The sequence below is a fragment of the Takifugu rubripes genome, chromosome 5 (assembly GCF_901000725.2).
Source record: "Takifugu rubripes chromosome 5, fTakRub1.2, whole genome shotgun sequence".
NCBI classification, from domain to species: domain Eukaryota; kingdom Metazoa; phylum Chordata; class Actinopteri; order Tetraodontiformes; family Tetraodontidae; genus Takifugu; species Takifugu rubripes.
The window spans coordinates 7,653,353-7,669,220 of record NC_042289.1 but is presented as its reverse complement, the minus strand read 5'-3'; the positions used below and the strand labels follow the sequence as shown (position 1 = coordinate 7,669,220).

General features: G+C 52.2%; 1 protein-coding gene across 4 annotated transcripts in view; it reads left to right on the top strand.

The window, feature by feature from the left end:
- Positions 1-11,973, top strand: part of cep112 (centrosomal protein 112) — a 63,775-nt gene extending 51,802 nt beyond the window's left edge. For 2 of the 4 annotated variants that reach the window (XM_029836011.1, XM_029836009.1), the window contains exons 24-26: positions 4,639-4,728; positions 10,313-10,414; positions 11,385-11,453. In XM_029836011.1, the coding sequence (XP_029691871.1) occupies positions 4,639-4,728; positions 10,313-10,414; positions 11,385-11,453 (261 nt within the window). Of the gene's footprint in view, positions 1-4,638; positions 4,729-10,312; positions 10,415-11,384; positions 11,454-11,642 lie in introns of those variants that run through there. The other 2 variants (XM_029836007.1, XM_029836008.1) reach the window with 2 other exon arrangements.
- Positions 11,974-15,868: the final 3,895 nt, after the last annotated feature.

The following is a 15,868-nucleotide window of genomic DNA, read 5'->3' as shown; positions in this document are numbered from 1 at the left end:
AGATCTGTTTATCCTTCATATTAGCATGAAGTGGAGTGGTTTGCCAGGCTTTTACTGCCCGGCTCCTTTAATGTCCGTGTACGCTCGTGCACGACTCTACTGTCCATGTGCGCCTGGTGTTGGCTGATTGATGACTTTTCCGGCTGTGGGCAGATTCCCAGCAGTGTTTGATCCGTATATCAGAGGAGATGGAAGTAGGAGAGAGATAACATTCCAGGATGAAACTAGGGAACGTGGGAAGTGGAACAGCTCATAGACCGTACTCCATTTTCAGACAACAACCGGAAATTAGTCATTAAACCACAGGCCCAATGCTTAGTACAGAGAAACAATGCCGCCTAATCTCTTGCTTCCCACGTGTATTCCAACATTCAAGGCGGAACTTTAGCAACTGTGGAACCTCTCTTTTAAAAGTAAACACCTTATCCATCATCGGCGTCGCCCCGTGATACCATTCAGCCAATCAGACGCTGTTTCACCATTCAAAAACTGCTCTGGCCAATCAGGGCCAGCGTTGGAAGGCGGCGTCGAGGAATCCTTCACACCTGCATAGCAACAATCTCCACTACGAACCTGGATAAAACGGGCCACCGGTTTTATTTCTTATTTAGCGTTTTCAAGTGATTCATTTCAGTTGGGTGTAAGAATAAAGACACGGGGACACACGGTCACATTCCTTCACAATCTGAGCATATGGCGCTCAGTTCTTTGGTGTTTCCTATTCTCTTTTTACTGTAGCTCAGAGCGTCGGAGAGAAATGCAGGCGAGCAGATAGAGAACGGCGCGTTTCCCCCGTGGGCGCAGCGCAGTCGCAGCATGTCTTCATTAGCCCTGTAATTGTCTTGCTATTTCCATCATTACCAGGAAATGCGCCTCCACCGCTCCGATGTCACGAAGAGATCTGCTTCTCTTTTCATTCGCACGTCGATCGGGAGAGACGCCGCCTTCACACATCAGTCTGGAATCAGCTGAGGAGAAGGAGCTGGTACAGGCATCAGATTAATGAGTCAGCGCGATGGCTCCGGGGGGTGGGGGTGGGGGTGGGGGGGCTCTGACTCGCTAAAGCACCCGCGTTTGTTGCAGCATGACAGAGCAAAGCCAAAAGTTGCACTTCTCGAACACCTCAGGAGGGAGACCTCTCCTCCCACCCCACCCCCACCCCCCCACAGCTCCACTCTTCTTTACCTTTCCGACAATCCTTTGATAAAAGCACAGATAAAAGAGATTCTCTGCTCGCCTCTCCGGCCATACACCTCTACTAGAGGTTAGCACCTCCTCTTTTATTATTTACCATCAGATCAGGGGAGATGAATATATCCACCGTGTGTGTGTGTGTGTGTGTGTGTGTGTGTGTGTGTGTGTGTGTGTGTGTGTGTGTGTGTGTGTGTGTGTGTGTCCGTGGGTGGAGGCAGTCCACTCTTTGTTTATATGCAGCTATTTTCTAGGCCCTTATGTTTGATTCTGTTGCTTTTGTCCTGTGTGTGTGTGTGTGTGTGTGTGTGTGTGTGTGTGTGTGTGTGTGTGTGTGTGTGTCTGGCTGGAGGCGGTGCAGTGTGAGGTTTTTTGCTGCTTTCTGAAGTCGTCCAGCCTCAGTGTCATTAGAGGATCTCTTTAATCCAGACTTTGGGAGAAACTTCTGACAGCACGCTGCAAATAGACGGCCCCGCCGCACATGAAGAGCTGCCCGGCTCCTAACAAAACACCAAGTTTAAAGAGGCCCTTGGCCTTTTTTTTTTTTTTTTTTTCCTGCCTCCCACTATTCCCTCTCTTCTTTCTTCTTAGCTTTTTTCCTGCCCTCTGTTGCTTTTACTTAACCCTAGGGAAACATGCCCGCCTTATCTGTGCAGGAGGACCACCCAGGGTAGATGACTCAAGCATCGCTGCGTCTCTCCCTGCCTGTGTGCAGCCAGGGTTGCGCGTTGGTCTGACTGAACGCAGCGCATTTGGAGGAGTTTTGCCGTTAATATTAATACGTGCCTGTACCTGCATGGGTTGCTCCGAGCGGTGTGTTTGTTGGTGCTTGTGTGTGCCTAGTTAATCCTTTCAGCTGGAGTTTGGAATGAAAGGCTGATGGAGAGGTGAGAGGGACCTGCGAGCTTTCCCTGAGGTGGGAGTGTGCAGCAGGAGGGGTTCACCTGTACTCCAGCTCCATTGACCACTAGTTTACCTTCCCCCATGTCCCTCCTCTCCCTCCCCCGCTCTCTTTCAGCTTTCTTTTTCAACTTTCTTCCGTCTGATGCCACATTCCCGTCTCATCGTCTCAGCTTTTTGTTTACTTTTTGACTCCTTCACCTTTCTGATTGTCTATATTCTCTTTCCCCCCCCCCCTGCACCCCCCATGTTGTCTTCTCCCTGGCCTGTTCACAATACTCCCCTGCCTGCATGACTGAAACGGAGCATATGGAGACGCTTAAACCGCTCAACACAAGGCCTTTACACACCTTCACCCGGGATTCTATAGGAACCACCTGCTCTGTGAGTGTGTTTGGGTGGGCTTCCAAAGTCCATGTTAACATTCTAATGTGCATTAACTCTTGCTGGTAAAGTGCTTCTCATCACACAAACGGTTCGGTCCTTCCTTCACACGTGGTGGAGATAATGACTAAATATTTCCGAGGCTGGTTCTGACAGCTCCGAATCGTCATTCCTCCGTCGACGAGGCAACAACTGTCGAATGTCCAACCCCAGGGGTTTGTTGGGACCACATCAGATACAGGCTCCACATGAAAGAGGCGAGAATATCAGCACTGAAGTCCCGGCGCGCCTAACCTCCCAGAAGACCTTGTCCACAAATGTGTCACAATGCGGGGAATCGGACGTGGGTCCGTTGAAGGGGAGGTGGGAGGGCGGCTCGCCATCTTTGTGAGCTGTAAAGACATCAAAACTTGAGTCACCGGTGCCAGATCCTCTAAAAAGGCTTCTCTGGTGTCATTTAGCCTTTGAATCACCAATAAACAAAACGAAATGATGAAATCAAAGGCAACGGGATAGAGACGTGGGCTGCAATGAGATCGTGATTGGCTGAGAAATACCCCGATTAATGGGATCAACATGCTGGAAACTGGCCGTCTTTCATGCTGCAGAACTGAAACTGACCCCGGCGTGCTCCAGAATCATGAGATAACTCTGTCTTTCTGTCTGCCAGAGGCCAAATTTAGCCCCTGCAGAGGAAGGAGAGACACCATAAAGTTGATTTATCGGCATCGGCACAGCTCAGGTGCGGAATCACACTGTGCTGCTCTGCTCCTCTAGATCTAATGATGTTATGCTGCTGCGCAGAACTGTTAACGACATCAAGTCGAGGAGTTTTGGTCTTGGACGTCCCCCACTTAAAGAATACTTTCCAAAGTTGTCTCCAAACGTAGTCTTCTGTAATATCTCCATCGAAAAGGATAAACCAACATGGCATCAAAAGCTTCTATAAGATGATTGTACTGCACTCAGCCACCAGGGGGCAGGTGAGATGGCTTGGCCTCGTTTTTGGGGAGCTCAGCGGCTGTCTGCCCTGGGACACTCAGGTCAGCCCTTGTTTAAAAATGTGGGGCATGAGAGGAAGCTGAAGAACAGAAATGGAGATTTTCTGTATTAGTCTCAAAAAAAATGACTTGCTGAACTCAAAAGTCAAGTGATGAATGTTTTAAAAACCTGTAGCTAGTTATCCTAGTTTAGTGTATCGAGTGTTTCTCCTGTTGGGTTCCATCATTGGGATGATTAATGTTTCAGCGCACCTTCCTAGCGAGTGCTCGTGGCCCGAAAGCTATTTTTTTGTTGTTTGTACTGATTCCAGTTCACCGGCCTCTGAAACCTTATAGTCTTTATGTGATTTATGGCGGCGCGGTCGCCTGTAAATCGGGCCGCTCATGTCAGTCACCTGGTGTGTGTTTTTCCTCAGCTCAGAACCCACAGGGCGACACCTGGCCCCCTCACTCAGCCCCGGGGTGGAGGGGTGCTCGGGTTATTGACGCTAGCCGGCGCCCGCGCGCACGTGTGGGAAGCTCCGTGTACAGTGTACGGCTCCCTCTGCTAATCAAGGAAGAAATGTCCACATGTTGGCTCAAACATCTGGTTCTGCCTTTCCGGAGGGGGGGGGGGGGGATACCGTCACATGTGTGCACATATGTGTATGTTCTGGTTCTGTTTAAGGTAAAATAGATTCTTTTATTGGTGTCTGTGGGGAAAAGAGAAGAGCTGAAGGACTGAAACTGTCTTTTATGTCTGACTTTACAAATGTCTTGAAAGTTTGCCCCCCCCCCCCCAAATGAGCAGATTTCTCTGTGTCCTTGTCTGCAGGGTTAATGAGGCCTACTTGCTGGTAATTACTGTCATAACCTTATTATTAGTCAGTTAATACACAAAAACTAATCGCCCGCTGCATCTGTCCCTCAGTTCCTCCCCTCTTCTCCGTTTTCTGGGTCTGGAATATTTTCGGATTAGCGTATTAAGTGTCTGTTTTGAGCGCGCTTGTTTCCTTAGATGAACTTGGATTCGGTGTCACTCATCACCTCAAATGTAACTGCAGATTAGCGTGTATCCGTGTGCGTCACTTGCACATGACACCAGGCCTGCAAAGTGATTTTCCCTCCCTCCCTCCCCCCGTCAGACACTTGATGACACTGTATCTCTCCCCCCCCCCCGCAGGCACTGCAAGAGAAGGTGGAAAGTCTGCAGAGACGCCTGCACGCCTCGGAGAAGAAGCTGTTCAGCAAAGAGCTGGAGAGTGAAGAAAAGGTAACAGTCAATCTTTCGCGAGGCGGCTCCATCTGAAGCTGCACCCGTCCACCGTCACATTGTTCCGACCTCCAGACCTTAAGACTCATTCATATTTCTATTGTTTGTCAGCTGCAGGTTGAGCATCGCTCTGCAGCAAAAGCCCACCATAGCTGCGGCATACCGACGTGGACGGGGGTCTTATGTAAACCCCTCCCCACCCACCCACCCACCCACCAGAACTCCCCAAAAACAGAACATTGTCTCTATGCAGACCACAGCAGCTGTGGCTGCTCATTAGCTCGTCCCTGCTATGCTAAAACGTCCCTAAATATGACCGATTGTCCTCTTTATAACTGTAGGTGTAAAGCTGTGTCCAGGACCGATGCCCAGCCACATTTATTTGCTGTTGGCCCCTTTTCCACCTGTATTTTGAATGAACTTTTATGACCAGGAATTTATTTACGTGGGTAAAATTCCCGGCGTCCTCTGTGGTTTCAGTATTTTGCCAGTTTTCCAGATAATGGATGGTGATGTATGGGGGAGCGGGACGGGGCTCAGGCCCACTGTGACTGCTGTGGCCTTTCAGCCTTTAGAATCTTGTGATTTGTTTGGGTGTGTGTCCTACATTTAGCTCCACCGGCATTCCAACTATCCTTCCACAGGCGCGATTGTTCCGAAGAGCCTGGATCTCGTTGCTCGTCCGCCTTTTGCAGCTTCTCTTCTTTTCCTTCGTTTCCCAGTGATCAAAACTCAAAGTGAAGCTTGTCGAAATGAAATAAAGGCTGCGTGCATGTTCCGCGGATCAGCCCCGCCCCTCAACGATTCCAGATGATCTGAAAATCCCCCCCATACTAGGTACTTTTTCAGGGAAAGTTTGAGGTTGGGGGAAAGTTTTTCCCGGGAAATTTCAGTGGAAACAGACCGAGGTGGTTCAGAATTCTAAAAGAAGGTTCCTGCGGTGGAGGGGGGGGGGCTGTTGTGTGGTCCTCCGCTTGTCCATATGCCGTCAATCGCGTGTGCTTGTGCGGTCGGTTCTGTGGCTAAAACAGGCTCTGGCTGGACTTGATAAGAGCTAAACAAGGTTTCCTTGTTTGAACATATTTGCGTCTGATGTTCTTTTTTCCTCCTTCACGCCGCGCCGTCCCAGCCCATGTTTGCGCGAGCTAACGCAGCCGTCTGACAGCCCTCGGAATGCTGTGAGAAAGCGTCACACCAGCGTATTTACAGATTCTTTGGTCGGTGTTTATTCTGCTGCAGCAGGAAATGAAATAAATGGAAGCACAGAGTGATCAGAGGAGCCAGACGCGGTCGCCGTGAGGTGCCGTCACGTTTCCAAACAGACAGGCAGGAATCCACCAACAGCACGTGTGGAATTGTTTCTAACTCCCAGGTCGAGATGAAGGTGGTTTTATTCTTATTAGCCCTGAAGATCGACTCACGCGTGTGTTTGTGTCAGATTTCTCTCATGGTCGCTGTCTGAGTCTAGTTCAGGGGCAGAGATATGGCCCCCTTCACACATTTCCCAAATTCCTTGAGAATTGACTTTGAATGCCTTGGGGCAGGAATGCTGCTCCCGCCTGTGTTCAGAGGAAAGCCTCACGCAGTCGGGCTGTGCAGAATGCCCTGTAATCAGCCTGTGTTTTGACCTTGACACACACGGAGAAGAAAGCGCTGATGGGAACAGGAGGCCGGCCTTTGTACCCTGGTATGTACACCAAAGGCATTCGTTCTCCATTGTTCCCTCCAATCCGCACACCGACCCCTGCGCACACTTCACACACCCGTCTCGCCCTTCACCGTCTGGCCGTCGTAAATCTGGAGGAAAGGCCCGGCGCTCGCCGCTCCAGTCCCAGAGGCGCTGTACGCCGCTTCCCTCAATGCAGGGAGAGCTGACCGCTGACCCCGCCGGAGTGTTTTGGTCCCGTTTGTGGAGAGTAAATCTTTTTACGACCCCGAAACAGGAAGGTTGGCTGGAGCTCCCTGGCAGGAGAGACGCGTCAGCGTTGGTGAGCGCAAGTGTTTGTTCTGCGAACCGACGCTTTGCTTTGGTGGACTCCACCGCCTCTGGCCTGGTCATCACGGGCTGGTAGTGGCTGGAGGACGTCCCAGTGCCCATAACCCTGGAGAACGGGTCCGTGGGACACGCTCGGACTCATCCCAGCAGGAGGCGTGTGGTGCACGCTGGATCCTTTGGCTCTCGTATGACCCCCGACCCAAAGAGATGAAAGGAAACAAATATTTTTCGTGCTGAAATAAATCACACGAGTGACGGCTTCAGTTCTCGACTCCCTCGCACACAGAAACCGCTCTCAGATGATCAAACGGGAGCACGAACACTCGGTTCTACGCCACCGTTGACAGGAGACGTGAAGAGCAGCTCTATTGAGGTGAAGGGGCTGCTTGGCTGGTGCTCCACGCCTCCCCGCCGGAGCTCCTCCATCACTCCTGCGCGTTCGCCTCGTTGATGCCCCGGCTCGTCTTTAGCACGGCGCTCTCGCGGGCCGAAGCGGCACAGCTGCCCAGATGTTGCCAGGCTGACTCCAGGCCGCCTCGCTCTAAAATGGCAGATCAGCTGCTCGCCGCGCGCTTCAGTTCTCCTTGAAGACAGGAGCCGAGCGTTGAAGAGCGCAGTCTTTGTATCAATACATAATGATCCACTGGGCGAGCTTCGGCGCTCCGCCCTCTCCCGTATGGTCGGAGCCGGAGCGAGGAAAACCGTCTCAATGCCCGTTTTAAGTCCTGTTGCAGGTGTAAAGGAGGGAGGCGGAGAAATGCAGAGGAGCTGCATTTAAGTCGGGGCCTCTGTCGTTTTCCTGCGAGCTGTTTTTGTTGAGGCACATTACATCAGAGGCTCCCGATCCACCCCACAGTTCCGACAACCTCGCTAAGATGCGCAGCTGCTTGTAATCTTCTGCCGCCTGTTTCCTCTCTTTCCTTTTTTTGCTCGTGTGAAGCCCCCCCCCGCCTCCCTCCCCGAATTCAAATCGCTCCTCGGCGAACTCTGCGAGTTCTCGGTGGATGCGAAGGTGCAAACTTTGAGAGTGGCGTCATTTTTGATACTCCCCCCTTGTTCCTGCACGGTTCCTGTCACAGCTACCTGTCCCGCCCCAGCGCGGCGGCGTCATTAGCATACATCAGGCTTCCCGAGGATGAGGCAGACTTCAGTTGAGCGTTGAAAGCGTTGAGGGCTTTTTCCTTTCTGCTGGCAGCTGTCAGGAACCACACCATGTGACAGGACCAAACAGAGAGTCAAAACCACAATCTAAAGACTATATACAGATGAAATGTTGTCATTTTAAGATGACTGGGAGGGGGAAACGACTGCCGCTCCTCCCAGTCCTGAAAATTAAAGAATCGAACAAACACAATCTCTTTTTAAAACAAGTCGGTCGGATGAAACGGCCTTTCTTCGCTCTTTTTTTCCCCCCACCAAAAAAGTCAAAGGGCCTTTTCATCACTTTGGAAAGTAGTAGCACAATTTTTTCCCTCTGCCCCACCCCTTCTCTTTTTCTTTCCTGTTCGCTCTCATCCAGTCAGTGACCAAACCCTCGCGGAAGGTTTGATCAACAGTTTTGTTCAAAGGCGAGGAGGCTTTCTTCCCCCCCCCGTTCCGCTATGATGCTGTCACACGTCTTCTGCCGCCCGTCAGAAAAATAAACACACCTCTGCTGTTGAAAAATAAAAGTTGAAAGAGGAGGAAAAATGGATGCGTGAAGGAAACAAGGAGGGGGGGGGAACGAAGGAGCATCTCTCAGACATCGCCGGAGTGGGGGGGGGGGGGGGGATTAGAATTTCATTTATAGACGCGTCGAAGGCAGAATTCTGAGTTCCCACTGTTTTTATTTATCTGGTAGCAGAGCATCCGCTTCCTGGTGGAAGCAGCCAGCCTCCACCCACACAGGCTGCATAGCAAACTCCGGATTAGCTCCGCTCCGAGAGCAGGGGCCCGCTCAGGTACGGGGGCCCCAACCCTATACCAAGCATTACGCAACAGAACGCGCGACGTTCGTCTCCCGTCCCGTTCCGCCGTGCTCGTGAGCGCGCGCGTGGCGCCCGGCCGTGCTTCCTAATGTATGGGGAGCAGAACGGAGACAGCAAAGAGGTTGTAATTTAGGCAGAGCAGATCTCTCATTGCTGCCGTGACCCCAGCATACATGAGGCGGGAATGCACGACTAAGCAGCCCGGCTTTTGAGGGATCAGGACTTATATTCCGAGCGGTTGGTCAGGATGTGTTTATTCAACCATTGTTTATTGCTCGGCTCTGAGGTAGTGGAGTGTGTTTTGTCTTGGCTCTCTTATTCTGTTATGACTACAGAAACGGCTAAAGATAGTTGCCCTCATGGCGTGTTTTTTCTTTCCTAAACTGCCAGACGCCTGAATTAAAGCTGTTTTATCCGCAAATTAATTCTGCAGTGGAAAGAAAAGGACGTTTCTCTCTAAACTAATGGATTCTTGACCTGTAATTATTGTCCAGGACAGACGGCGGCTGAGAAATTTGGCAAAGTTGTGGCGGGCTAATGCAGGCGCACGCTGTGCCGAAACAAAGCGAGCTGCCTCATGTTGGGATCATTTATATCGAAGGTTGCTTTGATGTGCTTCCTAATCCCTTTCATTGTGCCCGCGAAGATTAATTAGCCAGAACAATCAGTCAAATCCAAAACAGGACAATTATTTTAGGAAAAGCAGCCCCCCCCACCACCACCACCACCTTCACTCTATACTTAAAATGCAGGACTGGTGTGTGTGTGTGTGTGTGTGTGTTTTTGGGGGGATCATCTGAAATTTACTGAAATGCTCAGATTACCGGTATTCCTTGGTCGCACCTCAGGGCTCCTGCTGTTCTGTTAAAGTATTCATCTAACCCAGATTAATTCATCTGGATTTCTGAACTTCACAGGGCTGTAAATGCTTCAACAGTGCTCTAAACGTGCACCCGTGTGTGTGTGTGTGTGTCCATTCGTGTGCATTTGTGGGTTAAAAAAATCCGGGGGTTGCTCTAACCCAACCCTTTTCAACTTCTATAATCAGACTCTGGTTTGGTGGATTGTAATTTAGCCCCAGACAGACTTCCTCTGGTCCTCCCCAGTGGAGCTAGCTAGCTAGCAAGCATTTGAGCCGCTCGCTCGTTTGATGTGCTCTGCCCTCCAACATGGCCTTGTCCTCTTTTAATCCAGCTGTGGAACAGGTCCATAAATACTTTGAGTTAGATCTGTCTGTAGTCGTGAGCATCCAGTAGGGGGTGTTGTGCGGAGCGGGTCCTGCCAGCTCGCTGGACCCCCTGTGGAGATTTGAAGCATCTGTGAAGAGCAAAGGAACACTGTGAGCCATGAATAAAGAGGGGATACCCACTGTCGGTGCGTCTCTCCTCCAGAGGAGCTGTTCACACAGGCGCCATGTCTCAGAGTATTTATATACGGGCGTGTGTGACTGGTTGTGGAAACACGAGTATTGCTATTAATCTTCTCAAAGAGTCTTTAATTGTGTCCGTTTTTTAGCACACGAATGCTATAATCCAATGTTTTAAGCCTCCCCGACAGTGTAGGAGGTCTCGATCGGGCACGTATCTGTGCCGAAAGTTCGCTAACGCAGTGTTTCTGTCAGGCGACAGAGGTACGGCGGCAGTACGAGGAGAAGATCAAAGGTTTGATGCCGGCAGAGCTCCAAAAGGAGCTGGAGGACACGATCACGTCTCTCAAAGCTCAGGTGAGTGGTCGAATGTTTTAACCTCCACAAGAAAGTTCCTGCCTTATGCGTCTCTCAGCATGCCCTACTTTTGCAGCCTTTGGCCCAAACGCATCGTTTTTAATCCATCTTCCATTAATGGCGAACAAAATGCTTTGATGATGACTGCTTCCTTAAGATCAAAGCTTTTCCCCTTGGTTTTACTCTAAGCTACACGAATCACAGGACTGGCCTTCCTCCGTCCTATGACATTAAGGTATAAATGAAACTCGCTGACCTTGGACACCTTTGTCACGGCCCGGTCCGGCCGTGTGTGTTCAGATCCCTTCCACCTCGGTCGTGTTTGCCTAAGCGGGCCGTTTCGCCGCAGCTCCTCCAGATGTAATTGACCACCTCGGGTTTTTGCACGCCGGACTGCGTTGTTTTTCCAAAGCGAAAGGAAAGGTGGCGAAGAATCGTCCGACCGCGTCTCATTGAGGCCCGTGAGTCGTCCCGCGCCAAACGAAACGCGAGAACCCGCTCGAGGTCTCCCCGCGGTGAGGAATGCAGCCTCGTCTCCAGCACGGTATTCCCAGAACAATGCCGATTCTTCTGGGGCCGCCGTTATTCCGACTCCAGATACCACGTAAATACAGACGGAGTTTATTTTCACTTGGGCCGAAGACTCTTCATAAATAAACTCACACTTTGCAGCCAAACAAAAGAGCCTCTCGCGGCATCCTAACCTCAGCTAACCTGCCTCATAATCCCTCCCCCCCCCCCGCCCATATATGCTCTAACCCCTCTGCCCTAATCTCCTGACCCCAACCCCTGCTGATTTGACCCCTGGATCCAACAACTAAGCCATTCTTCCACCCCCCCTCCCTCCCCACAATCCTCCTAAAGCTATCTCACCTCCTTCACCTCTAATTTCTGGCTCTCTGGCAGGTTTTCACTGCAGCCTTGATCAAAGTGGGATGATAAAGATCAGCTTGTGCCAATTGTCTCGCAGGTAAACTTCCTTCAGAAGAGAGCTGCTGTTCTACAGGAAGATCTGGACGCCTGCCGCGGCAGGAGGTGAGTTAGCGTCACTCTTACCTGGGAGTCGTGGAAAACGCATGCCTCGGGGAGCGAGCCAAGCATGAGCATTATGCACCATTGTACTTTGTAGTCAACTATTAATAGCGCAGTCTTGTGTTAGACTGTGACAGCTTCCAGTCCTCGGGGCTTTGTGTCCATCAGATCAGAAGATAAATGTCTTTATGCACAGCATCCATACGTACGCAGAGACCAGAGACGAGTCAATCGCCCACGTCGGAGACGCTGTGGAGCCGCTGCGGCCTCTTTTCCTTCTGACTGATCCAGCTTCTTCTCTGCAGGTGACCACGGCAACAGGACGGGACGGGACGTCCAGTCGGATGTGACTGTCCAGTCAGTGGACCCGTTTTTACCGTTTGGACTATTTATGTGTTTTCAGGTGTTTGGGACGTCCGCCGCAGCTTCGCTTGACGCGTTGTTGTTGTTGTTGTTGTTTCAGTTTAATGTCAGTGGCCTGTCCTCGTCCTGCCTCCATCGTTGTGATTAAAAGAATTCCCACCGTTTGTTTTTGTCACGCTTTTCTTTTCCCCTCTGCGGGTTTTTCATCTCGCCGTAATCCCTCCGTCAGCGCCGCTCACGCCGTCGCCCTTGTTTTCACAAGACGGCAACGTGCGCTTTGGCAGAGATTAGCGCCGAAGTTGTAAACGAAAGTCAACGGCCTCGAACCCGCCCCCTCCCTCTCCGTCGCCGAGCGTCGACTCTGGGCCCGAGCCCCTGTTTGATCCGTGAAGAGCGGTCGGGGGTTTGAGGTCGGTTCCGATAAAGGCTCTTGTTTGTTTGAACCTCGGTGCTTCGGTCTAGCGCGTTCCTGATGCGATTCGAGCCCCGGCCCGGCGGCCCGGGGCCCCGCGGAGGTTTTATGTTGATAACATTCGCTGGACCAGGTGTCGGTTTCACCGCCAGGGTTTTTGCGCCTCCCGTCGCTTCCTAGAAAACAGCTTTGTGGGATCTTTGAACTGCAAAATCAGATTTGATTTCAGAACAGACCTCGGCTCTTGTTTGGATTGGAATGGCGTCCCCCCTCCCTCGCCCCCTTCGCGCCCTCGCCCCGCACGTTTCCGCGTGTTCCCGTTGTCCGTGACCCGTTCCGCCGTCTGGGGGCGAAACGCTACACCGCCCTGTGTTTGTTTGATGTGCTGATTCTGCTGCGCAGGCGGAGACGCAAGAAGCAACAAAGAGGAGACGAAAGCAGAGACGACTGTCAGGCTGACATCCGAGAAACAGGAATTCGGAGTTTCGCAACTCCGCCGTTTAAACGACTCGCATCTGTCTCCTATAGGCAAAGTCCTCAGGAAGTCGAAGACAATCGACGCTTCCTCAGAATCTACATACCACAGGTTTTCCATTAGATGGAACCGGCTCTGGGAATGAGAAGATTCCAGCTGAGGTTTCTTTCCTGGCTCCTGACCCAGCAGGTCGCCTGTCGGGAGAGACGCCGTAAAGAGGAGAGTATGAAATCAGTCATTTGTGTGGCAGGATTTATTGATCTCCTTCCACAGTTTCCTGACAGTCCTGCCTGGTTCAAGTTGACGTTAGAACGCAGGTTCCACCGCCCCGAATCCTCCCGGTGTTGACAGAGCGTATCCAACGTATCCCCCCCCCACCCCCCCTCCATAATCTGTCTCGTCTCTCCCGAATAGTTTCGCTCTAATTGATCGCCGCCACCAAAACAAAACGTCCAGAATTGTTCCGGCGTAAATACACGCGGGGGAAGTCGTTTCCGTGCAGCTGACGCGGCCCCGGCAGGGATCAAAGGCCTCGCTTCCTCTCCGTGATCCCTGCGTCAGGCGGCCGACGGTTGTGTGACAACAGCGAAGGTCACCCGGGGCCTCCGGAGGGTTCCGCTCATCGCCGGGCTGCAGGATGCTGCTGATGTCACACTGAAGAGGTGCCTGGCGTAGGTCAGAGGGACTTTCAATCCTGCGTCGTTAGCATCTTCTCCCCGCAGGATACGCGGGCGGTTAAAGGAAAAGCGGCGTTCGCCGGTCGCCTGTCTCCCTCCCGCGTGCGTTTCCTGTTCGCGGCACGCCTCTGGGATTGACTGCGCATCAACGCAGGGATTGACAAAGTCGACGCGTTCGGAGCCCTCGTGCGGCGGCGTGTTCTGAGTCAGACCCTGGGAGATCTGAGCCTGGCTGCTGCACGCCGCGCGCATAAATAACACTGTTTACGCCGCTCACGCTGGCGTCTGCCGTCGTGTTTTCCGCCTTTTGTCTCCCCTCGCACGTCTTTGTAGCTGCGGTATTTGTGGCAGTGATTTTTTTTTTTTTACGTGTTTTTACTTTCCCGCCCTGTCACTCAAACATCAGTAGAGCTGTGGAACGAGTGCAGGCGGGCGAGGCTGCACCGCCCGGCTGAGGCGCGGCAGGCCTGTCTCGCCCGTGCCGACGCACGGCGAGGTTGGCGATGAAATTCCACCAGAGATCATTCGAGTGGTCACGGCTCCGGCCTGTAAATAGGTGGCGCGAGTGATGATTTCAACGCTTCCTCAGTGGGCCGCGTCGGAGCTCTGGCGTTTTCACGTTTAGCTGCAGGTATCAGGTGACTTTTGGTTGCCACGGCGCCAGCGAGACCCCGCCGTGAAAAGGCAGGTGGGGAAAGAGATGAAAGTCCGGTCGAACTAAGTTAATCGCGGAGGGAGACGGGGTTAAAGGGGTGGATTAGGGAGGAGTGAAGTCCAGGTTTGAGACGGATCGCTGTCCCGTCAAGCGCGGCAGAGCGGCGGCGTCCAGCCTGTGAAGTGCCTGCGTGACTTTTGAGTGTCAGCAGTGGAGGAAATGAAAGTCATTACTGTCAGCGCCGAGCGAGTTTCATGGGCTAAACTGGATTAGACGGTGCATCCGACATTGTTTCTATACATTGGTAGACTTAAAAGTCAAGCGCAAAATGGGATTAAAACGAGGGGAAAAAACCAATAAATAACCTTCAACGGCCCCCGCCACCCTCCTTTCTCTCATTTATTTCCTGGCTGCCGTTGCTTTGCTTCCAAATCCCCTACCTGTTTAATGTCTCATTCTCCTCTGCACACTTCCATCCGGCGTGACGCCTCTGTCTTCCCGTTGTCCCATCTTTCACACTCTCGCCCATGTCGCCAAAGGTAGGCGCAAACTCCCCTTCGCACAAGGGAGGGGGGAAAAACTTTCTGGAGCCCGACCGGCTCTTGAAGTCCTCTACATTCCCCTCAATCTGAACCCTTTCTTAAACAAACCATCCCACCACTCACGCTCACCCCCCCCCCCCCCCCCCCCCCTCAAACAGCCCCCATAACAAACCGGCGAGTTGTTGCCCTTCCTTAACTTTTTAAGGGTATTATGCACCATGTCCGACATCAAAGCCTGTCTTAACTCCACGCTTTAATTGCATCTTCCCCAGCTCGCCGCGTGTCATTCGATTCTGCTGACAACGCCACTTCTGCCTCCGACCCCCTTCCCCCTCCCCCCAGCCCGCCCTCTTTCTCCTCCGCCGCTCTCCGGTCGTCTCTCGCCGACCCACTGCCCGCCGCCTCCTGCGCCTCCTCCCTGCTCCCCTCAGAGGCCTTTGTCTCCCTGTTGTCACCTGCTTTGAAGAGGTAGCCTCCACTTCCTGTCTCGGCAGTTGCTCGTTGCCCGGGGTGTGTACAAACCAAACAAACTTGAAACAGTAACCCCCTGTGTTCTACATCTCTCTCTCTCTCTCTCTCTCTCTGCGCTGACTTCCTCCTCATGGCCCTGCTTGATAATTCCCATAAGCTTCCCTCTTGGTTTCAATTTCCATTGTCCTCCCCAAAATTCTTGGCTCTGTTTGAGATAAAGGGATGAGCACTTCAAAGGGCTTCGCGGAGAGTTTAACCCTGAGCCGACAGGAACGGCACACAATAATATAATTGAGAGCAGTTACTGATCACAGAGCGGCAGAAGACGCACACACACACACACACACACACACACTCTTGGTGTTTACGGCCGCGTCCCTGGTGGTCAGTAGCCGGGATCGTAAAAACGGGGTCTTTTGTCCGTGGGTCTGTGGTCACTCATCAAAAGCGGCGGCGGTTCCGAAGCGGTTCGTGTCCAGCTTCCGCCCCGTTCACGTCCGGAGTGTAAAGTATGTTAGGTGCAAGCGGGAGAGTCTTCCAAGTTTGGAACCAGGAATTCAATGTTGGGTGACCGGAACTGACCCGGGCGACTCGGCACAAGTGAAATTGACTTTGAACCTGTGATTTGGGAGCAAGGTGGGAGGGGACGGACAAGGAAGAACTTGCAGAAAGGAAAGTCGTAACTAAGAATTGGGGGGAGAAGGACTCAGGGTCAGTCTGGACAAGCGAGCAAACTCATTTTATTCCTGGTTTTGATGGTTTTTTGCCCGTTTGATGCAACGCCAGTACCTTCAGTAAGCGCAACCACAGAATTGGCGCCTCTGGAT